Raw genomic sequence first — 27992 nt, 5'->3', positions numbered from 1 at the left:
TGCACCATCTGTGCTAAAACAACGAAATCCACTGTACTTACCCATCATCTGCTGCCATTATCTAGTGCCATAGCCTTGCAGTCTTCCCGGTAGCTGTTGTTAAAAATGATGTCACTAGATATCATGTGACTGCTGCAACCAATCAGAGGCTGCAGGATCATCATCTGTTCAGCTGGCATCAGCGCTCACATCCTGGGTGACATGATGCCAGGAGTTCAGAACTGTCATGCAGTGGTCTAGTGATATCTGGTGACATCATCTCAAACAACAAACACCGGGGGTTTGTCAGGGCTGGATTGCAGTGGGAGAGGATGGGTAAATACAGATGATTTTGTTATTTTAGCACAGTTGGTGGTATAGGCGAAATGTTGTCTAGCAACTGGAAACCTTTTCCTTTAACAGGAGTATAAAAAAATAGTAGAAATGCCTGCCTCAAAGAAAAAGAGAAAAAATACAAATTCCAATCATGATTTTACAAGAATGAGTTCAGTTTCATCCTACCATTGCAATGTAATGCAGTGCAAAGTAAACTTTATACTTTCCTCTCTCCAAGATCTCTTCCCGGTTTCAGAAAAAGAGGACTACACCATGTTATTTAAATGGGTAGTCCCTGGACAACAGTCTCTCTTACGCTTACTAGCCTCTAATTCCCTCTCTCTCTCACGAGGGACCAATTTTTGAGGGCTTTCAATCTCCAGAGTCTGTCTCTCTCTTACTGTCTGCACATTGCAGTAACTTGGGCTTCAGTCTCTTTCCCTACGCCTCAGATTTAGACCACCAGTGTGCTGCTCAGTGGTTGGGCGCCTCAGCCTCCTGTTTCAGTAGGTTCCACTTCCGCAAATGCACTTTACGGTTCATACACTCACCAGACTCTGGCTATCATTACTAAAGATGGCTCACTGGGGTCTACAGTCTAAAGACTCAAGGCACCTTTACACAACTGTTGAGAGCATAAGTACATGACAGCCATCCCATTGACTATCGCTACTGTGCGTTACACATGGTCGTTCAGAGAATTGAGACAGAACAGAGATCTCTTTTGGCCGCCTGCCTCCATTCACTGCAAACAGACTGTCATTCAAAGATTGAGCAACTCCTGTTTACACGGGGCGACAGTTGTTTGTTTTTTAATTCTACTAAAAAACAAGGGACTTCGACAAGTGAACAATTTGTTGCCCATTGCCCTGCCGGCGGCCACTCGTGCACGGGACAGCTATCACTCGAATTCGCTGCTTCATGCTATTTATTCAGGTGATAATTGCCTCATGTAAAGGTATGTTGAGCTACCGTGACTCTCCAGGCACTCCATGTGGACTCAGCCTTATATAATATGTCTTCATCGATAGTACTACAGAGGCGTCCAGTGACAGGAATTTGCAGGCATGCATATAGTGCATTGGTTTACATACAGATAGTGTAAAACACAGTATATAAACAGGGTTAACTTGTGGCACCTTATGTCTGTTCTTTAGAATCACCTGTTTTGGCTACAAGGCACAAGTCCAACATCTGAGAGAGTTAGTGCGATCATATGGGAGAAGAATGAATGCAAGAAGGCAGATATCTCAGTATTGGACATCAGTGGGATCATCATGAAACAAGTATGGCTTCAGAAACTATGGTGTTCCAGTATTCCATATTCAATTTAGATAATCATACGGGGATCATAATGTTGAAAACCTAGTTTGTAAAATGTGGGTATTTATGTGATTTTTAGCAACTTTATCTTAATAATACTATTTGGTTGGCTAGTAAGGAGTCCGAAGAAAGAATTGCTTAGTATAGTCATCTTTATATGTGGCGCTGTATTCTCCCCTAGCAGATATCCTTCATTGTGATTTTTTAGGATTCCCATGTCTGTATTTTTATTAAAAAATGCCAATATGGGCTCTTTCACACAACCGGGATTTTGGCACCTATTATGTCCATTAGCATGTAAACACTGTGTGTAGATACACGTGGGAAAAAGATCGCATCATGCTCCATTTTATCACGTATCATGCAACTTGAACCCTATTCTTTTCTATAGGTAGCGTATGTAACATTGTCCATGCGCAATACATTGTGTATGGGTGCCATTTTCATACGCAACCCGCTGTGAAACAAAGTGGGGAATTAAAAAAAATAAAAAGCCAAAGAAGTCACACTTTGCATGAGATACAGTCATGTACAGTGCACTCACTGCCATACGCTGGCTCACACACACTGGTAAAATGCTGTGTGACGCATGCAGCATTTTACACACAGCCTTATCTTGTAGTTTTTGGCCACTGAGCCTCATATTAAATTGACACTTCTAGTTCTGTAGAGATCATTTTTCAGCAGTCCTCTCAGCAAGGCAGGATGACAAGAAAATGTATCACGCATATAACCCCCCCCCCCCCCTCCTCCCCTCCCCCCCAAAAAAACATAGGATCCCCCCATACACAATAGGTGATGTTCACAGCTCACTTATTCCCCCCTCCCCGCACAGGTTATAGAGCATGCCTAGAACAGTCTCATACAATTCATCTCCGATCTGCAAATCTCTGAATACTGCTGACTGCAGGTGAGATAGCTGCAGCAATAAAACTGTACAGGAAGTAGAATTTAAAAAAATATACAATTAGAAAACAAAAACATTAAAAAAAAGAACATTTATCCGTATCTGATTGTAATTAGTACACAAAAATCCAAGTATCCTATTATTTTTCACTACATTTACATGGGTTTCCTACCGCACTCCAAAAACATTGAAATAGGTTGATTTAGAATTTCTATTGTGAGCCCCAATGGTCACAGCGACCAATGTAAGTGATGCCGATCTCTATACAATATATGTCTTCTATAAATGAGTACATTCCTTTAAAAGTCATATCCTGGCCATATTCCATAATGCTATCAGATATATACCACTATATAAACGGGCAATGGACTTTCTTTAAAAAAAAAAAAACCTTTATGCGCCAGGTTTTAGAGCCATATGCCTCTGTTATATATTCATCATTTTCATTAGTGTATTGACCTTCAAAGAATCCTTCCTGACATTCCAACTGGATATGTGAGTCATTGTGAAGTGTGCAGGGAAAAGGTTAAAGCAGTAATTATCACAATAATGAAATGTATGTCTTCTCAATTCCCTGGACTTATCTTCTTCCTTCGTGTACATGCCATTAGGATCCCCATTAATTAATTTACCTATCATGTTTAACAGCAGCTGTTCTGTAGAAGATCTGTATTTGTATAGCAGGCATGGAAATGGCAGATCAACAAAATAGAGCAATTACAAAGAGTGAAAGGCTATAAAGAATACTATAATTTATAACGATGATGACTCAACGCCACTTTTACACGGAGAAGAAAGACACTACTGCTTATCTTCTACTAGAACAGCTTCAAGAGTACAGGAGTAAGAGCAAAGACGGACATTGCGTGAGGATGAGACGTATTTAGAAGTGGGCGTTCATAAGCAGCTATAGGTTACTAATAATCTAATCATAATTTACACAGATTACACTGGCCCACAAAACAAAACTTTTTCAAACTTCCACAAGAATATTTCATGGTGATGCTAATCGTATTTCACCTCCCAAATTCAAATGTGTTGTTAGAAATTTTCCATCAGGTTTTTTGGACAAACATTTCAAGTTTTATAAAATTAGCACTTATGTAAGTCAACATTATGGGAAATACAGTTTGCCTAGAAAGTTTTTGATGATGAGTGATGGGATAATTTGGCTTCTGGGATGTCTCTCTTCATGGTCCAGCCATGGTCAGCCAGCATACTGGGACTCCACTTGCCTTGGTACTTCTGTTCCATCATAGAAATCTACTGATGGAAATGCCGACCACTGACCCCATCAAGATGTTCTGGGAAGAAGTCCAGATAGGAGTCCAAGAAGTGACGTTTTAATAGCTCGGTATGAGGTCACAAGATCACTCACTAGATCACAATAGTTTTCTGACTTATGATTTCCGAAAAAGAGGAGACATTTTTGAATGGCAACCAGGCTGCTTCTTGCAATTGATTAACAGTTCCTGAAATCGTTCATCATCCATCTTATTTGTGGCCCTATAAAAATTCATTCTTGCCGTTTCACATCACTAACTCTGGGAAATTTAGATTTCAGATGCATAAATGCTGCAGAGTTTCTATCAATTGCTTTTCCAAATAGTTTCATCAGTCCCAGTTTTATATGCAGTGGAGGCAAATATGCTTTTTCAGGATTCACTAAAGGTACATTTGACACAGTCTTTTAAGTCCAGGAATAAGGAATGCATGTTTAGGCCATTGTCTTTGAATATAGTGAGAATTCCTATCCCTGCCGTCCCATTCACATAAGAACATTTAGTACACTGAATATAAAAGGTAATTCATCCAATGACAAGGCATAAAGAACACCTAAACTAAAAAAAAAAAAGGAAGTCACAAAAATACCCAGCCTGATGGAAAAATTCTAACATGAATTCAGGAGGTGAAATACTACTAGAATCACCATTACAGATTATTGTGGAAAAAATCATGTTGACCAGTATTATCAAAACTCTGAAAAGTCTACAAAAATTACTTGTCTCTATCAGTAAAGCCAAACATGATGACCACTATGGTGCCTAGGTAAGACATTGAACTGCTTCTCTTGCTTCCCCTCACAGTCATAGCTTTTCCTGCAGTAGTCATTAGGGGGATCTCAGTACATAAAACTTTTATAGTGCTTGTTAAGTTCAAAAGTAAATCACAGGGTGAACCAAAAATGAAAGTCAATAGAAAGTTTCATCAATGTAAGAACCACATGAGTTGCATGTCCCGATATCTATGCATCCATCAGGCAATGTAATGGATTCGTAGTGTGCATATGTCTAGCAGATGTAGCTTGATTCTGGTTGCAAAGTAAATCAAATCCTGCCAGCATGTCGCAAACTTCTATAGTTGTGTATGAGCACCAGTTGTGAAATATCTAGGTTATCTCTTAGGCCCCGTTCACATAAACGTATTTAGACACGTAAAGTTTGCAAGCACAATACACAGTGAATAGCACCCATTGATTCCAATGGGTTTGTTCACATGCACATATTTTTCTTGCACATTTTGGTTGTGCATTAAAAAAAATACGCAGTATTCTCTACTTTCCTGCGGACGAAAAGTCCCCATAGAAGTCAATGTCCAAATCCGTGCAATACACTAAGAGATGCGTGAAGCACTGCGTAATAGTGCAGCAAAAAGAACACATCTGGATCTCAGACTAATTAGCCATTTCAATCGGGGCATATTTTTTTGCCACGCGCAAATGCACATGCCTTGTCTGTGAAAAAGTACAGTAAAATACGCCGATGCACACGCAAAAAAGTGTCATTCATTCCGCAAATACAGTACACTCTTGCACACGCAATTACACATGTGCTTATGTGAATTTGCCCTTAGATACACAAAAGATGCTATATAGAAATAGAGGCTTTAGTTAACAGCCCATGGAAATGTGTGGGAGGAGATAGATTGGTTGTAGTTTTAGTGATTGTATTGTATATATGGATAGCATGCTCTGAACTGAAGAGACTTTTTCAAAGTGGACCTGGGACAGATTGGCTGAGAGGTGCTGCTATGGTGGGCTAGTCTTGATGAGATGGTGGGCATCTGTGTCCTAGGACATATGTTGCAGTCATGAAGTGAAATGCCAGGTATGTGTTGTATATGCATATACTGGTGATTGGCCATCTGTATACGGGACATCTGATGGTCTAACTGGTATAATCCTGACATAATTATCAATCTACATGAGTAGGTCTGTGTGGATAATGTGGAAGTGGGGCAACAGACATACATGATATGCATATGGAATGAACAATTGCAGAGAAATTGAATGATCTAGACCTGGATAAAGTATTTCAGTGAATTATTATAATACATGAGTGCCAGGTTCTGGGTGACCTCTATGAGTAATCTATACTTTGAGAAATCCTTCCAGAAATCAGACTGATACACAATTGGCTGTTGATTTAGAAATGAGAGATTTACTTTATTCCATGAATATAAGGTGCAACCAAGCGAGGTTCCTGTTGGGATCGCCCTTGTCAGGGAGGTTTTCCCAAGATTGATAGAGGGCTATGTTGGGTAGGGTGAGAACAGGTATAGTTTGACCTTGTCTCTCTTTCTCTTCCTCCTTTTGATAGGATTATACAATATGGAATTGGAGTTCTGTGTAATTGCACCATTCTACTATATGTTCTTCGGTTTTGCACTGCTTCTTTCAGTTGTGTGATATCCATGCCAGTCTCAGCGTTGACAGTATCAGCCATAGTGTCCTTTGGCAGCCAGGTCTTCTTTTGCCATTTCTCTGTTTGTAACTCTCGCCATTCAGCGCATACGCAGCAACTTTCACCAGCACCACAGCTCGAATCCAACAATCCTCCTCCTATCAGCTTTTTTCGCAGTCCAGCTTTCACATTCATACATGGCTATGGGGAAAACGATGGTTTGCACTATGCCTACAATTTCATATGGAGGGCATGCAGGATTTCTTTTCTCACAGATTAATATAGAATTCTAGAGAAACATAATCATATTTTGTTTCATTTAATGTCCTATTATTCTTCCCTGGAAGGATTGCTTTTAGGAGAGAATATATAATTTCGTAATATGGTGCAGCACAGAGCACCATGCATCAGCATAAAGAGTAATAGACGTCTGCATTGAAATCAGTTAAGGTAAAAGGACCAGAGAAGACACTCTCTGCCTCCAGACACAGGAATGTTGGAAAGAGGTACGGAAAATGGCCATTCTGCTGGTTTCCATATAGAAGAGTACTATATACAGTATGCCGGACAGATTTCAGTGTGGTACAATCGGGATCAAAATTAGTAAGTCAAAAATAGCCATGTTGCAATAGGAAAAAAAGTAAAAGGGATGTAGAATGTTTTGTAATCATTTATATTTGAAGCTGGAAGTAATCATTTCCTTTGTCATTTCTAGGTGAGCTCCTTTGAGCACGGTGTGGCATATCAAATGCTGGGGAATGTGGTCACTCTCGGGTTGGGTGCCTTCCCCTTTTTCTTCCATTTGTGTCAACGGGATATGGAACAGATATTTTCACTGACCAGCAAAGAATATTTGGCAATCTTCTGTGGTGGACCCCCAACCCCGCTCCTCTTCATTCTCTCGTTCATCAATCTGGTGCTTCGCATCTGTCTCACCTGGATGTTTTTCTTCCTGATGTGCGTGGCAGAACGAACATATAAACAGGTTGGCATGGTAGATAAGGTTCATGGTATATTTTCATGATGACTTCATACAAGTCTCAGAAGCATGTCTCATGTTGAAATATATTTCTACATCTAATGACCCACAACTGTAAAATAAAGTTCCTCAAACATGTAGGTCAACTGGATTGGCAAAGCTTCCGAGATAAGGCATAACAGAGCTGGAGCTAGGCTTTCCTTCACCCACTGCCCTAGCCTTTTTCCTTTATACCATTACCCAAGTGGAGTGATTTGTTGGCACCCCTTGACATACCCCTCAGCAGCTATTCCTCTGCTACCTAATACATTGGGTACAGTTTTGGCAGAATACAGGCATCAATAGAACCTTATGGGCACTGAATTATCAGATAATGGGGATTATTGGACAGCCATATGATTAGCGAACACAAAAGAAAACACAAATTAAAAGTGTTAATACAAAATATGCAACAACAATTTAAACTTCTGGTGCTGTGAAATTCCACACTACAGAATATTGGACTTTCTGGATTATAATATACCGGATAAAATAAATTCCTCCTTTATATATTTACTTTTAGACCTCTTAAAGCTTTATTCATTATAATTGTTCCATTATTGTTCCACCTTGGGCTTTATTTACACAGGCAAGTGTATTGGTCCAAGAAACACAGACTGATACTGCTCTCTAAAATCTGCGATTTCTATGCAAGTGCAATGTGATTTTGAGAGAGCATCTCATTATGGCATGTGCAATTTTCTCATTTTTTTCACGTGTGTGAAAATAGCATGTTTTGTTTAATAGAACTGCTATGTAGTGGAACAAGGCTGTCTTCAGCAATGGATCCAGGCTTAGTTTGGACACTGACGATAGCCGTGTTTGTGTCTGGAGACCTCGGTGTGAGCACCTCTATCCTGCCTTTGCTGTGGAGCGGCCCTCTGCCAGCACTGCTGGTGTGATGGTCTTGGGGGAACAATCAGATATGGACAGTTGGTCACCCCTAGTAGTGGTATGAGGGACAATGACAGCTCAGTGATATGTTCAGGACATCCTGCAGCCACATGTGTTCCTCTCATGGGGGCTTCCAAGAGGTATTTTCCAGCAGGTAAATGCTCAGCCGCACACACAAGGGGGTCACAGGAATGCCTCCACAACATTGTCACACTTCTGTAGCCTGCCCAGTTGTCAAATTTATCGCCATGTATGGGACCATCTGGGACGCCAACGTTGACAGCCTACGAGTTTGCACAATCTAGAAGCTCAGTTATAGCAAATGTGGAGTGATATAACGCAGGATACCATAGAGAACCTGCATGCCTACATGCCCCGCCGTATCACAACTTGCATTCAAGTTAGAGGTGGCCAAATAGGATACTAGAGCCTCCATGCCTGCCCATATTGCATCTTGTATCCAAGCTAGAGGTAGTACAACAGGGTACTAGAGCCTCCATGCCTGTCTGTATCACATCTTCTATCCAAGCTAAAGGCAGCCCAACAGGGTACTAGAGCCTCCATCCCTATCTGTATCACATTCTGTATCCAAGCTAAAGGTGGCCCAAAAGGTTTTTAGAGCATCCATGCCCACGTGTATCACATCTTTTATCCAAGCTAGAGGCGGCCCAACAGGGTACTAGAGCCTCCATGCCTGCCTATATTGCATCTTGTATCCAAGCTAGAGGCAGTACAATAGGTTACTAAAGCTTCCATGCCCACCTGTAACACATCTTGTATCCGAGCTAGAGGTCGCCCAACAGGGTACTAGAGCGTCCATGCCCCCCCTGTATCACATCTTGTATCCAAGCTAGAGGCGGTATAACAGGGTACTAGAGCCTCCATGCTCGCCCATATCACAACTTGTATCCAAGCTGGAGGCGGCCCAACAGAGTACTAGAGTTCCCATGCCCACCTGTATCACATCTTGTGTACAGGCTAGAGGCGACCCAACAGAGTACTAGAGTTTTCATGCCTGACCGTATCACATCTTGTATCCAAACTAGAGGCAGTACAACAGGGTATTAGGGCCTCCATATCCACCCATATCACATTTTGTATCCAAGCTATAGGCAGTACAACAGGGGACTAGAACCTCTCTTCAAGTGTTCAATTTTCTGCAATAAATGTTTTTTTTGCTCTGATATTGTAATCACTTACTTATATCAACCTTACAATCGCACAGAGAAAGTTTCATCAAATTCTGACAACTCCTTTTATGGGAGGGATGGTTTTTGACAAGGAGTGTAATAACAGTATTTAGTGCTATACAAATTGAAAAACGTGTATTCACATGCACTATACCATTAGCTGGAAAAAGATAGTTATCAAAAGCTAGCATTAGTCATTCTGGCTATTGTACACTGACATCTTAAGATGTGGGTTCAGATCCTCAATTTTATACACACCATGCAAATGCAGAAACAGAGTTCTAACATTGTTTTCCTAATAAAAATACTTCCCTCCTGAGCATTACTTATACCTTTAACATATTTAAAGGTTTCAGTCAAAATTCTCCCCTTTTTTTCTTTCCTCCAGGCTATACAGATTAATATCTTTAAAGGGGTTGTCTCGCGGCAGCAAGTGGGGTTATTCACTTCTGTATGGCCATATTAATGCACTTTGTAATGTACATCGTGCATTAAATATGAGCCATACAGAAGTTATTCACTTACCTGCTCCGTTGCTAGCGTCCCCGTCGCCATGTATCCGTCTAATTCTGATGTCTTCTGGCGTTTTTAGACGCGCTTGCACAGTCCGTGCTTCTGGCTGGTGAATGGGGCCCCTCGTGACGGAGAGCTGGTCACCACGTCGTCATCGTAGCTCCGCCCCGTCACGTGTGCCGATTCCAGCCAATCAGGAGGCTGGAATCGGCAATGGAACGCACAGAGCCCATGATGCACCATGGGAGAATACCCGCGGTGCACCATGGGAGAAAACCGCAGTGCATCCCTGGGAAAGGACCGGCGGCCATCTTAGGGAGAAGATTTTTATAACTCCATATTTCGTCGGATCGGTGAGTAGCAAGCGGTTTAAAAACTGCTTTAAATTGCTATTTTATGCCAGGGGGGTGACAGGGGTAATGGGGTAATGTAAAATTTTGATGTTTGCCGCGAGACAATCCCTTTAAGTCTTAAATAAGTTTTGTTCTTGAGACCTTCCACCATTTTTGTAGCCCGTCTTTGGACTTGTTCTGTTTTATCAATTTTTTTCTCTACAGGTTAGATCTCCAGAAATAAACAGAGTATTTCAGATGTGGTCACGCAAACCTTACCTATTAAACTTTCACCTATATTATTTGTCAACATATTAAATAGAGATGAGCGAGTATACTTGCTAAGGCACATTACTCGAGCGAGTAGAGCCTTAGCCGAGTACCCTCCCGCTCAACTTTAAAGATTCGGGGGCCGCCGCGGTGACAGGTGAGTTGCGGTGGTGAGTGGGGGGGAGCGGGCAGGAGAGAGGGAGATCTCCCCTCCGTTCCTCCCTGCTCTCCCCAGCCACTCCCCGCCGGCCCCCGAATCTTTAGAGACGGGCGGGGAGATACTCGGCAAAGGCACTACACGCTCGAGTAATGTGCCTTAGCAAGTATACTCGCTCATCTCTAATATTAAACCTTTAATGACATGGCTTGATTGAATGCCTGTCAGATTGCTGTATAATGTAATACTATGGTATTGCATTATACTGCAGGAGCGATCAAACGATCAGAAGTTCATGTTCCCTATGAGTTTAAAAGTTTTTCTAATTATTAGAAAAAAATAAAATGCATTAAAAGTTAAAACCTTTCCCCATATTTATAATAAACAAAAACACATATTTGGTATCAATGCTTCCGTAAAAGTCCAATCTATCAAAATAATGCATTATTTATTCCACACTGGGAACATTGTCCAGAGAAAAAAAATACAAGCACCAGAATTGTCCTCTTTTGGTCAAACTGTATCCAAGACAAAATGGTAGCAATAGAAACTAGGGGAATGTCCCATAAAAAATAAGCCTTCAAACAACTATGTCAGTGGAGAAATAAAGTTATAGCTGTCAGAAAATGTTATGTTTTTGCAAAGATATATTTTTTTTTTAAAGTAGTACAGCAAAAAAAAAAAGCTACAAATATTTGCTATGAGCATAATTGTACTGATCCGTAGAATAAAGTTATGTCATTTTTGCTTCAGTGTTCACATCGTAGAAACAACACATCCCCAAAGATGGTGGAATTTAGTTTTTTTTCTATTTCACGCGACTTAGAATTTTTCATAGGTTTTCCAGTACATTATATAGTACTACTGAAAAATACAACTTATCCCACAAAAATAAGCCCTCAGACATCTACGTTGATGTATAAATAAAAGCAATAATGTTCTAAGGCAAAACTCCTTCTAGTGATATAGATGAACACAAAGCTGTGGTTATTATCTATGCAGCTGTTGCTCCATTGGACCAAACCTTACACTGTATAGAATCATTGAATGGTAGAGTTGGAAGGGACCTCCAGGGTCATCTGGTCCAACCCCCTGCTCAGTGCAGGATTTACCAAATCATCTCAGACAGATATTTGTCCAGCTTTTGTTTGAACACTTCCATTGAAGGAGAACTCACCACCTCCCGTGGTAACCTGTTCCACTCATTGATCACCCTCACTGTCAGAATGTTTTTTTTAATATCTAATTTGTGTCTCCTCCCTTTCAGTTTCATCCCATTGCTTCTAGTCTTTCCTTGTGCAAATGAGAATAGGGCTGATCCCTCTGCAGTGTGACAAACCTTCAGATATTTGTGGACAGCTATTAAGTCTCCTCTCAGCCTTCTTTTTTGCAAGCTAAACAGTCCCATATCATTTAACCATTCTTCATAGGACATGATTTGCAGACCGCTCACCATCTTGGTAACTCTTCTCTGAACTTGCTCCAGTTTGTCTGTCTTTTTTAAAGTGGGGTGCCCAGAACTGGACACAGTATTCCAGATGAGGTCTGACTAAGGAAGAGTAGAGGGGAATAATGACCTCAGGGGATCAAGACTATGCTTTTCTTAATACATCCCAGAATTGTGTTTGCCTTTTTGGCTGCTGCATCACACTGTTGACTCATGAGCAGTCTATGATCTATTAGTTTACTAGTCTTTTTCACATGTGCTGCTGCTTAGCCCAATTCCTCCCATTCTGTATGTGCTTTTTTAATTTTTCTTGCCCAGATGTAGGACTTTGCATTTCTCCTTGTTAAATACCATTCTGTTAGTCGCTGCCCACTGTTCAAGCTTTTCTAGATCTTTTTGAATACTCTCTCTCTCTCTCTTCCCTAGTGTTATCTATCCCTCCTAGCTTTGTGCCATCAGCAAATTTGCTCGGTTTCCCATCAATTCCCTTCTCCAGATCATTTATAAAAATGTTGAACAACACTGGGCCTAGGACAGAGCCTTGTGGTACCTCACTTGATACATTCTTCTGCTTGGATGTGTAGCCCTTTATGACCACTCTTTAATCAATGCTGACAGTAAGTAATGGTGTAATGGTCCGGTTCTAGGTTGGAGTCACTAGCTTGTAATGGTGCGGATTGGTAGAGGAGTCTTGGAAAGCCGAGGTCGGTGCACAAGTAGTATCTGTTGTGGTACAGGAGGAGCAGGCAAGTAGCGGAGTCGTGGAAAGCTAAGGTCGGTATACAAGTAGTATCTGTCAATAAATGGAGAAGCCGGAAGGAGGAGAGCTAAGTTACAGGCTGAGTACGAATAACCACACACTGAAGGAGAGACAAGGTCAGGTTTGTATAGTGTACCTAATCAGGAATCAAGGTGGAACAAGGCTAGGTTCAGTAGGGGAGCTATCCAAAGGGCTGATGGTTCAGTAGGTAGAGGTGCTGCCTGGTGCAGGAGCCTAACAAAGGGTGCATTTAAAGGAAACAATTATCGCTCAAAAAATTGTTCAAATGAGACAAAGTGAATGATAATCATTCGGTCTAAACGTGCATAGGCGAACAAGTGATGTCATTCACTCGTTCCAACATTAATCAGCTCGTCTAAAAGGACCCTTAATGAATATTTTCAAGCGCTTACCAAGTTATACCTGAAGCGATTTTGTATCAGTTTTCTCAATTGACTTGCAAAAAAATTAAAATGCAACATATATATAACAAGCCATTATTCTTCATTTTATCCCACTCATAAAAAAAATGAACAATTATTTTTCGAAATTTCTGTTTCATAGAGGATAAAAGGACATTGTTTTCATTTGCTTCTTGCCATGGATATCTGGACTGTGAACCTGGCATGGACCTGAGAAAGTCATCTATATTTACAAAAATTTCAAGGACAAACTTAAAAAACTCTGCAGTGGGAGGGGCTGTTTTTAAAAAGTTTTTGCCGACTGGCTGTTATCTCTGTATCACATTTCTCTGCTTTTAAGCACCAAGGTTTCCGTGAGTAGAAAAAGGCTGCTTGAATAAAAGCAAGCTGAAAAAAAATCCTCCTAGCTCATAATGATATTCTCATTTCATCGTGTCACACACAAAGCACTATGCAGCGAGACGCTTGCAATGTAAATGTAATATGCTGTAGCTACATGCCATGATAACCTTTAATAAAACAAAGTGAGCAGTGGTTATTAGAAGCTTGGGGCAGCGAAAGAGAAAATATTCAATTAAACTACGGAAAGGATTACTGTAGTGTAGAATTAAAATCCTTGTATATACCACAAATGCATAAGGCAGTTATGAAGAACAAAACCACAGACGGTAATTCCCTAATTGCCAGTGTAATAAGAGCTACAACTGATACAAGAGGATAAAGAAATCAGAATAAAAAAGCCGGCCATAAATGTAAAAATTGGCCTTGATCCAACCACTGTTCCAAAATTATCCCAGCATTAGCGTGTCACATGTATGGAGTTATTTGCAATGATAGCAATGTTCCTTTCTGCCAATTACTACTTATTATACTATAGTGCCTCACAGATGAAACAAAGTAGCCAGCAGTGTATCTTAAAGCTTCTGGACCCCACAGCAATACTGTAACTCATCGGGGCTTCTACCTCTGCATCCTCTAGAGCTAACTATTTAATTAGCCTTTTGCAAAAGTTTATCAAAACCATACGATAAACTTTTCGGTAGTTTATGTTAATCCACAAAGGAATATGTGTCATTTATTTGAGAAGATTGCAGTTCTAGGCTTCTGGAAGATGAGTACTACGGTAGTCATCCTTGGCATATAGTGCACGGCATGGTACAGGGCCAAGAACATACTGTAACTCACACTTAAGAACGCTTTTATATACCATAGAAATTAATTGCTGTTTATTAAGAAAGTAATCAAAGGAAGTAAAATAAAGTTGTCGGATGTTTCAGATTATCTGGCTAGTACTAGGATATATTTAATTAATCAATATTATATATTAAAGGTGGTTGGTTTGAAAACTGCAAGTTCATCTCTTACTCAATGTGCTTTTGTTTCGGAGCTGGTACAATTATGACAATACCAAATTTATATATATATTTTTTTTAATTATTATTTTACATGCAATTACATTGCATTTAAGTACATGGGACTGTAAGGGACTTGAACAATCAACTGATTGCTATGATAATGCATTGTAGTATATTTGTACTATAGTGCATTACTGCTCACAATAGCAATAACAGGCCATGGCAGGCCCAGACATCAATGTATGGTGTTCAGTTGCCATGGCAACCCAATGACCCTCTGCATTGCATCGATTGCGGCATGTGAAGGGGTTAAGAACAGGGATCAGTGTTCTCAGCAATACGTCCTGTGGTGTTAAGGGGCTAAAGCTAGGCCTCCATGCAGACTTTCAAGCATGACCAGATCTCTGTGTTATGAAATGACATTGTAACTAGAGATGAGCGAGTATACTCGCTAAGGCTAACTACTCGAGGGAGTAGTGCCTTAGTTGAGTATCTGCCCGCTCGAGTCTAAAGATTTGGGTGCCGGCGGCAGGGGAGAGCGGGGAGGAATGAAGGGGAGATCCCTGCTCACCGCCACAACTCGCCTGTCACCCGCACCGGCAGCCGAATCTTTAGATACGAGCGGACAGGTACTCGACTAAGGCACTACTCGCTCGAGTAGTTAGCCTTAGCGAGTATGCTCGCTCATCTCTAATTGTAACCTATAGTAAATGAATGCCATTGCTGTGTGACTTGTGAGTCACCACGACTTGATGATCCCAAGAAAGTCAACTCTGCCGAAAAGGACAGTACGAGTGATGCGAAATCCACTTAAGGCTCCCTGCACTATTAGCGTATTTGGGGCCATGTGCTATCTGTTAATTCATGGGCAGCACCTGGTATAGTCCATGAGAAAAACTCATTATATGTCCTATAGCTGTCCGTATCACAGCCGAGAAATAGAACATGCTAATGCATGACTGCCCGCTGTGTCCCTGTAGTGTTCACTCCAACAACACATAAGTACCTGCAGCACTACAGCAAACCCTTATCCAAGGGGAGGCTCTCCCTGCACAGCCGTTAACCGGGAAACAGATCCAAATTTTCCAAAATCACAACACTTTATCCAAAAATGGCAGCAGGAACGTTCAGGTGCAGTAAAACAGGTGTTATAATCTTTATTCCATCCTCAGTAATCACGCAACGTTTCGGCCGTTACAAACAGCCTTTGTCAAGCATGTTACATAAAACCGCAACCCCCCTTAAATAGTTTAAAACAAGGAGATTGCAAGTTCAACATTGGTTAATAAGTTGTTGTTCCTCCTACCATTTAATTAGCTATCAGCTGCGCCGTAGCCACTCCTGTGTCCAATCAAGGATACTCCTGGGATCCAGAGTCCTCCTCTCCGATCAGGCACGCCACCACCGAAGCCCCTGTCTCCGTCTTCGGCGTCTCCATGGGAGCAGCGCTCACGCCGACCTCCCGATGACGTCATCACGCTCCCGACGTTCCTTCCAACAACCACATCAGCACGTCGTATCTAGGCACTGTGATAGGTGCAGCGGTTGCCTAGATACGACGTGCTGATGTGGTCGTTGGAAGGAACGTCGGGAGCGTGATGACGTCATCGGGAGGTCGGCGTGAGCGCTGCTCCCATGGAGACGCTGAAGACGGAGACAGGGGCTTCGGTGGTGGTGTGCCTGATCGGGGAGGAGGACTCTGGATCCCAGGAGTATCCTTGATTGGACACAGGAGTGGCTACGGCGCAGCTGATAGCTAATTAAATGGTAGAAGGGAACAACAACTTATTAACCAATGTTGAACTTGCAATCTCCTTGTTTTAAACTATTTAAGGGGGGTTGTGGTTTTATGTAACATGCTTGACAAAGGCTGTTTGTAACGGCCGAAACATTGCGTGATTACTGAGGATGGAATAAAGATTATAACACCTGTTTTACTGCACCTGAACGTTCCTGCTGCCATTTTTGGATAAAGTGTCCCTGTAGTGTTCAGTTATGCGCTGTCCAATCCGCTTTATGCCAGAGCTTCTTGGGTGCAACTTGCATCCACAGGAAGTGTGTACTTGGCCTTAAAGGGTTTCTAAAGCTCTTCCCTGCTCTCCGCAAAATGTGTAGCAACTCTCCAGCTTGACATTAATGGAATATCTAAATGGAAAGTTTGTATTTTTCTGAAAAAATCTATTTGAAATAACTGGCTAATAAGTTAAAATAGTCTTTCCTGTTTTGTCTAGCTTAGCTTTTAGAAGTCATTACCATTCATGTCCGTGGAAGTACATCTTGTGTGCCTCCTAAAACATCATCCTGGAGCGTATGATTATTTCATATTGCTTTTATCTTATATCAGCGCTCCTCTGCTGTATGTCAGGGTCTCACTGTGGCAGCACTCAGATTCCAGGGGTTGTTCAGCTCTGAAGATTGATGACCTATCCTCAAGATAAGTCCTCAGCAGTGGATATTCACAATGCTGCCTACATGTTGACGTTCAGTATATTGGTTATTTATGTGTTTTTCAAACGTTTATACTGCATAGATTGCCGTTCGCTTCACCGCTGTTTTTAGCCTGATAATGGATTTTATGGGGTCTGTGTTTTATCGGTTGTCCCTGGACGTTGGCTGCAGTCCTTCAGGGAGGATTTTATCTGATTCTACCATTACTATTGATATTTGTTAGTGTGTGCTTTTAGCATAGGAGTATGATTTTACTATATAGTGAATAAAGTATTTTACCAGTTGTGTCCTTTTTGCAAAATTAACTAATTTAGGAAGGACTGTCAACTTTAGACTTTGCATCAGGTTGCACTGGGGTACCCCCACCCCCACCCCCCCACCACACTTTCCCTTGAAAATTTAATACATGTAATTGGTTTGTAATTATTTTTACTTTATTCACATGTTGTTTTGTTTTTTTCATTTGTGTTTTTTATCCTCTTTTTATTCTCTGCCTATATTTATTTCACGTGAAATTGCACTCTGATATTTGCATCTATAAAAAATGCCCCCTTTGTCCTCCCACAGGTTTTATTCTTGTCACATGTTCTGGTGTAGTGTGTCCCCAGTAAATACTGAGAAAGGGCTGCCATAGCCAAGAAAAGTGTCTACAGATGCTGGTTTAATAAAACATAGAAGTTGAGCTAACGCCCTGATGCCTTGTGCTTCTCCAACCACCTATACCTAGATATTTACTATTACGTGACAGAATCAGTAGCTGATTGGTAGGGGTCCATTGCTCAGGATCACTCATTGATCAGCTGTTTGCTAGACAGCTGTGCCAGGGTAGTGAATGGGAGTTGTGACTGTAATCCCATATTGGGATTACAGACAAAAATAAAACTACATCAACTGGAATGTCATAAAAACAAACACAAAAAAACAATGGCAGAATGTCTCTTTTTCATTCCTGCCCCATAAAATGTAATAAAAGTTTTACTATGTGTACTTCCCAAATTGGTGCTATAATCCCTTAAGGGCCAAGCATAGTAAATATACAACACCTGGTCCTGGGCTTTAATCCCCACCGATAGAAAAAAATATGTCACACGATTAAAGCCTCTGCTCCTGCAATCAAGCAGGAGCAAGTTGGGTGGTCAGCTCTTAGTCACAGCTGAGAACTCAAAGGAAGAGGGAGAAGTAGTTTTTAACCGCTTCTGCCCACTCGTGTCCTGGGTACATAGCGCTCAATGAGCTCTATGTACTAACAAGTGAAAGCGGAAGTGTTTCTTCCACAATGCGAGCAGGCGGTCATGTGACCACCAGGATCCCCTTACAGCAGAGCTTAAGGGTCCTAGCAGACCCAGATCAGACTATTGTCCCTACAGAGAATGTTTTACCTGTAACCAGGGCTCCTATGGATACTGCAGCTACATAGGAAAAGTGTGAAGAAAAAAAAAAAAAAAAAGACAATGTGGATGACCACCAGAGGTCTTATATGACATCATCGGGGCTATAGATGTTAAAAAAAGTTACAAAAATAAGTATAAAAAAAATTACTGAAAAAATATATACATAGAAAAAGAAAATGACCCACATATTATATATAAAGATGAGTGAACCTACTTGGCCACGCCCCTTTTTCACCCGAGCGCCGCGATTTTCGAGTACTTCCGTACTCGGGCAAAAAGATTCGGGGGGGCACCGTGGGTGAGTGGGGGGTTGCAGCGGGGAGTGGGGGGGGGGGAGAGGTGAGAGAGAGGGCTACCCCCTGTTCCCCGCTGCTACCCTCCGCTCCGGCACGCCTCCCCCCGCCCCCCGGCGCCCCCCGAATCTTTTCACCCGAGTACGGAAGTACTCAAAAATCGCGGTGCTCGATCGTGTAATTACTCGAAACGAGTATACTCGCTCATCTCTAATTATATACCAAAAACGTCCAAAACAAAATGAAGAACCTATTTACATACTTTATTTTAGCATAAATATACGAATTTTTAAAAAAAACTATAAAATGTTCAAAAAAATAAGCTTTAGCTCAGTGAAAAGAGATTTAAAAATTGCCCAATATGTCAGAAAAAAAGGCGCAAAAATAATTTTGTAGCTAAAGGAAAAAGGGGTTAAAAAAACTCATCCCTTTCAAGTGACTACATTGATAGAACAATTAAAAAGTTATGGCTCTTAAGACCCAAATAGCTGCATCCAATAGGGGATAGAGAAGCTGTTTGTGATGAGATGACCCCCTTAACTCTCTTTTTATAGCACGTGGCCCAGGAGTCCATAATATTTCCTGAAGTATCTAAATAAATTTTTTATTGTAATTTTCTTTTGTAAATTTTCTTTTGTAAATTGTAATTTTCTTCCTATAAGCGACCGATAGTTGTGTTCTTGTACGGCTTTACTGGATGTTACGTTCTGCATTGTGCACTGGAACAGGGACAAGTCCTTATTATCTTTGCCTCAATGGCATACTATATACAGCATCAGGATTTAAAGCATTAATGTACATATTTTTTTATTTTGTATTACCCTTTGTTGTGACTTTATCATACCTCTTATTTCTATATTTTGAGGTGATATGAACGTGGGAGGCGGCACACAATATCTTTTTCTACCATTCTCTTCCTATGAAGAATGTGTTTGTATACATATGCCTTTTCTCTTTGTGACCTTCTTTTTATTGCTATCTTTTGTAGCTATAAATTCTAACTATAGTATCCTTCTCTCTTGTTCCAACTGTGATGCATTCCTTGTTTCCACCTGTAGAGATTTCTGATAGCCAAGTTATTTAGCCATCTCACCTCTGCCAGGAAGGCTTTGAAATCTGAAATTCCTCATTTCCGACTGAAGAAGGTGCAGAATATTAAAATATGGTTGTCTCTACGCTCCTACTTAAAGGTGAGCCAAGGTGTTCCACTGCTGAAGCACATAATATATAACTTATTACTTCTACCCCATAACGTGTTATTTTTTGCTTCACCAGCGACGAGGACCCCAGAGATCAGTGGATGTCATTGTATCTACGGTGTATTTGGCAACCCTCTCTATTGCCTTCATTTGTTGTGCTCAGGTAAATACTCATTGTATTAGACAAACACCTATATATAATTACAAAAATATTTATTTTAGCACACCCTTGTAACTATTAGGCACGTTAAGGCTTAACATCTAAATATTAAAGGCCCATTTACATTTGCCAATTATTGACCTAATTTGATAATTTCTAAGCCATCATAAAAAATATAATTGGCCAGTGTTACGGGCGAAATGGGAATTGACGAGCGAAAAGGGAATGATTCTTGTTCATTGTTCAGTCATTGGCTCACGTTCAGACCGACCATCGTTCAGTTTGCTTGTTTGATCGACTTCTGGAATGACTATCATTGCATCTAAAAGCACCTTAGGGCCTCCTGCCCACGGCCGTGTCAACTCCACCAGCGGAATATCACAGCGGAGTCCAACGCGGTGCCCCCAAAGACCCTATACTCACCTCTTTGGATCCGCCGCGCGAGTCGCGTCCAGCAAGCATGCACAGTGCACTACATGAAGCGCTGGCATTGACGCGTAATCACGCGATACTTAAGCTGTGCTCACAGAGGAAGTATCGCGTGATGGACGGCTTCCATTGACTACAAAGGAAGCCAGACGCTCGTTTTTAAGTGGCAATTAGAACATGCCCTGATTTCTTTCACGCTGCGGAATTCCGTGGTAGAATCCTGCAGCGTGAACATTGAAAGGCAGAAAGCCATTAGGTTCAACAGAACTTAATAGCTGCGGGATAAAGCCACGGATTTTCGCCATGTGGAACGCAGCAGAAATCCGGTCATGGGAATTAGCCCTAAGTCCTCACGTCCAGTGTTATGAGTTATTTTCCCCAAGAGTCGTGCTTGATGGAGGAATACAGGGCACAATATGCAATATGAGAATATGAGTTCTGTATACATAGATGAGTTCAACCCATAAAGAATTCCATCATACCAGAATTGAATACTACTACCATACTATAACACATTAATACCACCTTACCATGCCCAAATAATATCAAAATACAGGGACTACAGTATATAATTTTTGCTAACTACCACCAACATACAGTGCCTAAATGCAGTTACTAAATAATACTACCATATAGTTACGTAAAAGGCTATTCCCATCTTGGGGGTCTTATTTTAGTGCATTTGAAATAAAAAAGGAATACACTCACCCATAAGATGAAAAGAAATAGCAGAGATGGCTGGTGCTTGCAGACTTCGTTTATCTAAATGTGATGGCCCGGGCTCTCAAGAGTGCATACACACTAGCTTTCGGCTCGCCCACCAGCTACCGTTGTGTGCTGATAAACAACCAAAGGGCAGAGGAATCAATAGCTGCAATATCTGGAGAATGGAGCATTTTAGAAATAAACATCTTATGGGTGAGTGCAATAGTTTGTATTTTCGAACACATTGAAATAGGATTTCTGAGATGGGAATGCCTCTTTGATAATATTACCATATACAGACTAGATCAATTAATAAAATACTAATGAGATACAGTAAAAAACAATATAAATAAATCCAAGAACTTAGGGATGACGTCGTTATTTTCCAAGTATTCCTAACCAAACTAGACTGCCATGACGACTCATCTCTGCCACGTTTGCATCAAGTATTTGAAAAAGCACATCCACCCTTTACATAATCCCCATTCCTGCTGCCCCTTTAATAATGACAACCTGCTGCAACATTTTTAAAGAAGTGTCTGCTGTGCAGCCTACATACCCCAATTACTGTACTGCAGTACACCATAGTGCCTTACAGTAAAAAGCTCCATACGCATACTGTAGTGCCCTCCAAAGTAAGTACAATTTTAGAGACATTGCTCTATAGTAGCATCATACACTTAGTGACCCCCATTAAAAGTGACTCAATCCGTAGCACTGGCCACACTATATATGGCACCACAAAACAGATACTGCCTCATATAAAGTTGTGCCATATAGTTGGTGCCCCCACGTACCACACCTAAAGTTCTTCCATGTATAGTGGCCTGTATAAAGTTGTACCATAAATATTTCTATATATTTATGTAAAATTGTGCCATAGAGAGAATGCCCCAATAACAGTAACATAGTATGTAAGGCCAAAAAAAGGACATATGTCCATCCAGTTCAGTCTATTAACCCCCAATGTTGGTCCAGAGGAACATCAAATGCAGATGCATTTTAGAGTTAATAGAAAACGAGACCACGGGTCTTGAAAATGTTGTTGAAACTCCCAATGCTACTGCAGATTTTGACTTTTTCGTAGATGGCTCAAGCCACCATAAAAATGGGCAAGCAAAAAACAGGCTATGCAGTGGTAACCAACACCCTGATAATGACTACCTGTTTGAGAAGAGCTAAAACCTGACACAGCAAGGATTCTACCTCAGTATTCTAGATTGTTTTTTCCCAGATGATCCAACAAAGTTTCTATTGTGCCACGAGGGTGGTAAATCAAATGCGATTGCAGGCATTAACAGTCTTGCCTTCAGCCAGTTTTACACTCTTCAGCGAGTGTCACATCAGCTCGGCCTTCTTAGCAGACTTCCCAGGAGGGAGTGGTTTCTATCCAATTACTTAGCGGACAATTTACAGTGCAATACTTGCCTATCCTACCCAGGTAGTCTGCAGCCTATGCAATACATTATATAATTATATGTTATGCATCCTCTATACCTTCTATCTGCATAGGTTCTCCATGGACACGAAACCTTTCTAAGCTACGTTTACAACTGGGAGTTACTTATCTGGGAGGCAGCATTGCTCATCTACCTTCTACGCCTAACTTCCTTAGGATCTGACACCAACAAGAAATACAGTAATGTATCGATATTACTCACTGAGGAGGTAAGCACTGAATATATCTAGCATCAATAGACATAGTTCACCATTAATTATAAAGCTGAATTACGATTAATTGCCTGTAACTATATAATGGATTCCCATTTACTGGTGCTCAAAACCCACCACGACATAACTCCAAAACATCCATAACACTGGTTAACAAAGTTTTAAAAAAAAGTCATGTTACTGAAATTAAAGTAGTCATTTCTTAGCTATTTATATGTGCTCAACATGAATATGACAGTCAAAATGCAAAATTGGCTGTATTTTTTTTTGCAATCTGCAATTATTGCTTAAATCACAAAATGTATGCTAGTAGTAATAGGCTTCTGGTTAATACCTGTAAAAAAAATCAAATCAGACTATGTCTTAGATTTCTTTGCCTGTCTCTTATACAGCTGTTTGGGAGGATCTCTGTGGAGTGTCCAGCAGTAGTCAGCCAGCATGGTACTTGACCATTTTCCCTGGTATCTTTATTCCATTGTTGCGATATCTTGATGAAAACGTTTGTGTTACGGCACTCTAACCCCCCCGAGCGCAAGGTGGGGTGCCCTGAACTTACCACACCCCACTGTCCCTGCCTACTTGCCTCAACCTGGCTAACCCCAGGAGGACAACTGGACGGCGGTCCCTACCCTGGCGACTGCACTAGATGTACCTAACTAACGGGGGACAGAGTACCGACAAGGAAAGGCAGATGGAATGACCAAACAGAAAATACTGAGCACAAGGCAAAGCTGGAAAAGGAAGCTGACGAGCAAACTAGGGTACTGACTGAGAAGAACTGCAGACAGGACTAACTAGGAGCTGACAGAACCAATAACTGGCAGTGAGCTCAGGTCACCGCCAGCCTTATGACTACAGGACTCCGCCCAGGGGCAGAGGGGGGAAGAGCCAACTTCCCCACTACTGCACAAGAGAGGTGGAGACGTGCGGCCGACACCCTACGGGCGGACACGCCCACGCCACCGCCCACCGGTCGCCCCCCATCGCCGGGGAGGCCCTGACGTCAGAGCTCCAGGACACTGGAGCCGAAGTCGGGGCGGAGCGCACTGATCAGGGGACCCCGCGCTGCCCTGCACGGTAACATTACCCCCCCTCTGACGGGGGACCTCCGGGCCCCCGGAAACCCAACCAGGCTTATCCGGAAAACGATGGTGAAAACGCCGTACCAACACGGGAGCGTGAACTTCCCTTGCAGCCACCCAGGAATGGTCTTCAGGACCAAAACCCTTCCAAGCCACCAGATATTGCAAGGTCCCCCGTCGCAGACGAGAATCCAGGATTTCCTGAACCTCATACTCGACCTCACCCCGCACCAGGGTGGGGGGCAGGAGACCGGAGGTGGGCCTCACCGAAGGGACAAGGGGTTTCAACAAGGACCTGTGGACTTGTGCACTTTCCACATGGCTGGCAACTCAAGTTCGTAAGCGAGCGGGTTGATTACACGCGTGATGGTAAAAGGGCCTACAAAGCGCGGCGCCAGCTTTAAGGACGGGACCTTCAATCTTAGGTTCCTAGATGACAGATACACCTTCTAACCAACCCTGTAAGGTTCAGAAACTGAGAGGTTTCTCCCACTACGCAACTGCATGCGAGACCCCACTACCTCCAGATTCTTTTGTACTTCCTTCCATACCCCCTGCAGCACATCAGTGGCGACATCAGCTGCAGGACAGGCAGACGGGGTAGGAAGAGAAGTAAGGAAACGGGGATGTTGGCCATAAACGCACAAAAATGGAGAAACCCCAGTGGAAGAACTGGTACGGTTGTTCAGCACAAACTCAGCCAACGGCAGAAATTCAACCCACCGATGAGCCTTCTCGCTAGCTAAGAGCCTTAAATATTGCACCAAATCCTGGTTCTTCCGCTCAGTTTGACCATTAGTCTGCGGGTGGAATGCTGAAGAGAATGAAAGCGAAGTCCCAAGGTTTCTGCAGAAGGCCCGCCAAAACTGCGCCACGAACTGAACCCCGCGATCGGAAACAATGTTCTCAGGAACTCCATGGAGGTGAACAATTTCTTTAACGAAGACCTGGGCAAATTCAATCGCCAAAGGAAGTTTCTCTAATGCCATGAAATGGGCCATCTTAGAGAAACGGTCCACCACCACCAGAACGGTGGTGAACCCTTGTGACTGGCAAGTCAGTGACAAATTCTACCGAAAGGTGCGACCAGGGGCGTGACGGCACAGGCAACGGTCTCAGGAGACCCTCGGGATGCCGCCGGCGATTCTTGCCGCGAGCGCAAATAGAGCACCCCCTTATGAAGTCACGTATCTGACGAGACTTGCCAGGCCACCAGTAGAGCCTGGAGCAGAGATCCAGAGTCCCTTGCACTCCCGGATGACCCGCGAAAACTGACGAGTGGGACTCTTCAATGACCCTGAGGCGTAATGATTCTGGCACAAACCATCTGCCCTCCGGAACCCCAGGTGAGGCGTCCTGCTGAGCACTCTGAAGGCGGGGAATGAGACCAGAGTCCACAGCCGCAACCACAACCCCAGGTTCCAGGATATTTTCGGGAGGCAGTGACTCACATTCTGGCAACCCAAAACTCCACGAGAGAGCATCAGCCTTGACATTCTTAGTCCCCGGGAGATACGTCACTACGAGGTTAAATCTAGAAAAAAACAATGCCCACCTGGCCTGACGTGCGGTGAGTCGCTTAGCGTTGGCGTGGTATACTAGGTTCTTATGATCGGTGTACACTGTGACGGGATGTCTAGCGCCCTCAAGATGGTGACGCCACTCTTCTAAGGACCACTTGATGGCCAATAGCTCTCGATTGCCTATATCGTAATTCTGCTCTGCCGAACTGAACTTTCGTGAGAAAAAGGCACATGGACTGTAGCCAACTCTCCCGCTAACTACCTGGGACAACACAGAGCCAGCCCCCACCTCAGATGCATCAACCTCCACGAAGAAGGGGCGTAGCGGGTCAGGTTGGACGAGCACCGCAGCGGCCGAGAATGCCCTTTTGAGACGATCGAACGCCTCCAGGGCCTCAGGTGACCATCTTACCAAGTCAGCCCCCTTCCTGGTAAGGTCGGTCAACGGTTGAGCGATGACCAAGTAGTTTCTAATGAACTTGCGATAGAAATTCGCAAAACCTAAGAACCATTGGAGTGCTTTCAGATTACCTGGTCAGACCCACTGGGAGATAGCTGCCACCTTATCTGACTCCATTTGCACGGAAGTCTGAGAAATTACGTACCCTAGGACGGACACTTGTTGAGTGCCAAACAGACATTTTTCCAATTTGACAAACAGCTGGTACTCACGTAACTGGGTTAGTACCAACCTAAGGTGCTGCACATGAGAGTCGCAGTCAGGAGAATATATCAGGATGTCGTCGAGGTAGATGACTAAAAACACCCCCAGGACGTCGTGAAAGACCGCATTCATAAACCCCTGGAAGACCGCAGGGGCATTACAAAGGCCAAATGGCATCACAAGACATTCAAAGTGTCCCAACGGGGTATTGAATGCTGTCTTCCACTCATCCCCCTCGCGGATACGGATCAAATTATAAGCCCTTCTTAAATCTAGTTTAGAAAACCAGTGGGCTCTCACCACCTGATTCAGGAGGTCAGGAATCAGAGGCAGAGAGCACTGGTTCTTAACTGTGATCTGATTCAAGGTCCAATAATCTACACAAGGCCTCAATGTCCCATCCTTCTTCTCGACAAAGAAGAGACCCGCCCCAGCAGGGGAACGGGATGGCCTAACATGATGTTTGGCCAGGGACTCTGTAATATAGACCTTGAGAGCTTCGTGCTCCTGCCTGGATAAGTTAAAAATGGCTCCCTTAGGGATGGGCTTATTTGGAATAAGGTCTATCCCACTCTCTGTGAGGAGGCAGGGTCTCTGACAGGCTTTTAGAAAACACATCCCGGAAGTCAGACAAGTAATCCAGAATGAGCGCGGTATCTACTGAGCAAAAAGGAAGGGGAGCAAGATGGCTATGGCAGGATGGTCCCCAACGAGTCAGTTCCCGGGTGGTCCAATTGAATTGGGGGTTGTGCAACGCCAACCACGGCATCCCTAGTACCATGTCTACCGACATTTTCTCCATCACCAGGAATGATAGTTCTTCCGAGTGGAGAATCCCCACCGTGAACTGTAACACTGGGGTCCTCCATCGTACCAGGCCCGTAGCAAGAGGGGTAGCATCAATGCTAGTAAAACGAATTGGCGTCTTCAGCGCCACCAATTCAGCCATCAGGGGTCTAACGAAACACAGGCTTATCAGGTTAGCGGCTGCTCCGGAATCAATAAACACCTGCCCTGGTCGGAAAAAATTCCGGAATCTAACCAGACAAGGTACCAGCAGCTTAGGAAGTACCTGAAGTCGTAGACGATCCTCCCTACAATCGCCTAAGACTCTGAGTTTTCCGCCGGTTCAGACTGCAAGCGCTGAAGCCTCAGGGGGCAGGTTATCACCCAATGTCCAGCTTTCCCGCAGTAGAGGCAGAGATGATGCAACAATCGAATCCGGCGTCGCTCTTTGGGGTCCAGCGGGTCCACCTCCATGGGCTCGGGAACCGAGACTGGTAAGGAAGAAGAGGGAACAGGACAACCGACCTCCCTGACTCTACGGGCCTGTCTATCTTGCTTCCTAGACCTTAGCCTCCTATCTGCCTTCACCGCTAGCTCCATAGCCTCCTTTAAGGACCCGGGAAAGGGATGGGAAATCAACAGGTCTTTTACCGCGTCTGACAGGTCCTGCAGGAAAATGTCTTTCAGAGCGCTATCGTTCCATGCCGTATCACCCGCATAGTGTCTGAAGTTGGAGCAATAATCCTCCACACAAAGCGACCCCTGATGTAATGCCAACAGCCGAGAAACCGCCAACCCTGCTCGGTCCGGTTCATCGAAGATACCCCCGAGTTCCTGAAAAAAGGAGTCTACAGACTGCAGGCAGGGGGAGCCCGCGGGAATGGAAAAAGCCCCGCAGCAGGGACATTATAAGCCCGACCCTCTGGGACTCCGACCCGGAGGAACGGGGGCGCATCCGAAAAAACAAGCGGCAAGCTTGTTGGAAAACAAAAAATTTGTTCCTCTCCCCAGAAAACACCTCGGGAAGAGGGTACTTGGGGTCTGGACTGGTCGAG

The 27992-nt window shown here is 43.0% G+C and overlaps 1 protein-coding gene across 3 annotated transcripts in view; it reads left to right on the top strand.

The window, feature by feature from the left end:
* Positions 1–27992, top strand: part of PHTF1 (putative homeodomain transcription factor 1) — a 126415-nt gene that overhangs the window by 84994 nt on the left and 13429 nt on the right. For all 3 annotated transcript variants that reach the window (XM_066600065.1, XM_066600064.1, XM_066600067.1), the window contains 5 exons: positions 1473–1601; positions 6944–7213; positions 19777–19908; positions 19994–20080; positions 22724–22879. In XM_066600065.1, coding sequence (XP_066456162.1) covers positions 1473–1601; positions 6944–7213; positions 19777–19908; positions 19994–20080; positions 22724–22879 — 774 coding nt within the window. The remainder of the gene's footprint in view (positions 1–1472; positions 1602–6943; positions 7214–19776; positions 19909–19993; positions 20081–22723; positions 22880–27992) is intronic.

The sequence above is a fragment of the Eleutherodactylus coqui genome, chromosome 4, assembly GCF_035609145.1.
Source record: "Eleutherodactylus coqui strain aEleCoq1 chromosome 4, aEleCoq1.hap1, whole genome shotgun sequence".
NCBI classification, from domain to species: Eukaryota; Metazoa; Chordata; class Amphibia; order Anura; family Eleutherodactylidae; genus Eleutherodactylus; species Eleutherodactylus coqui.
Note: the sequence above shows the minus strand (reverse complement) of the source record. Positions and strands in the feature narration are given on the sequence as shown.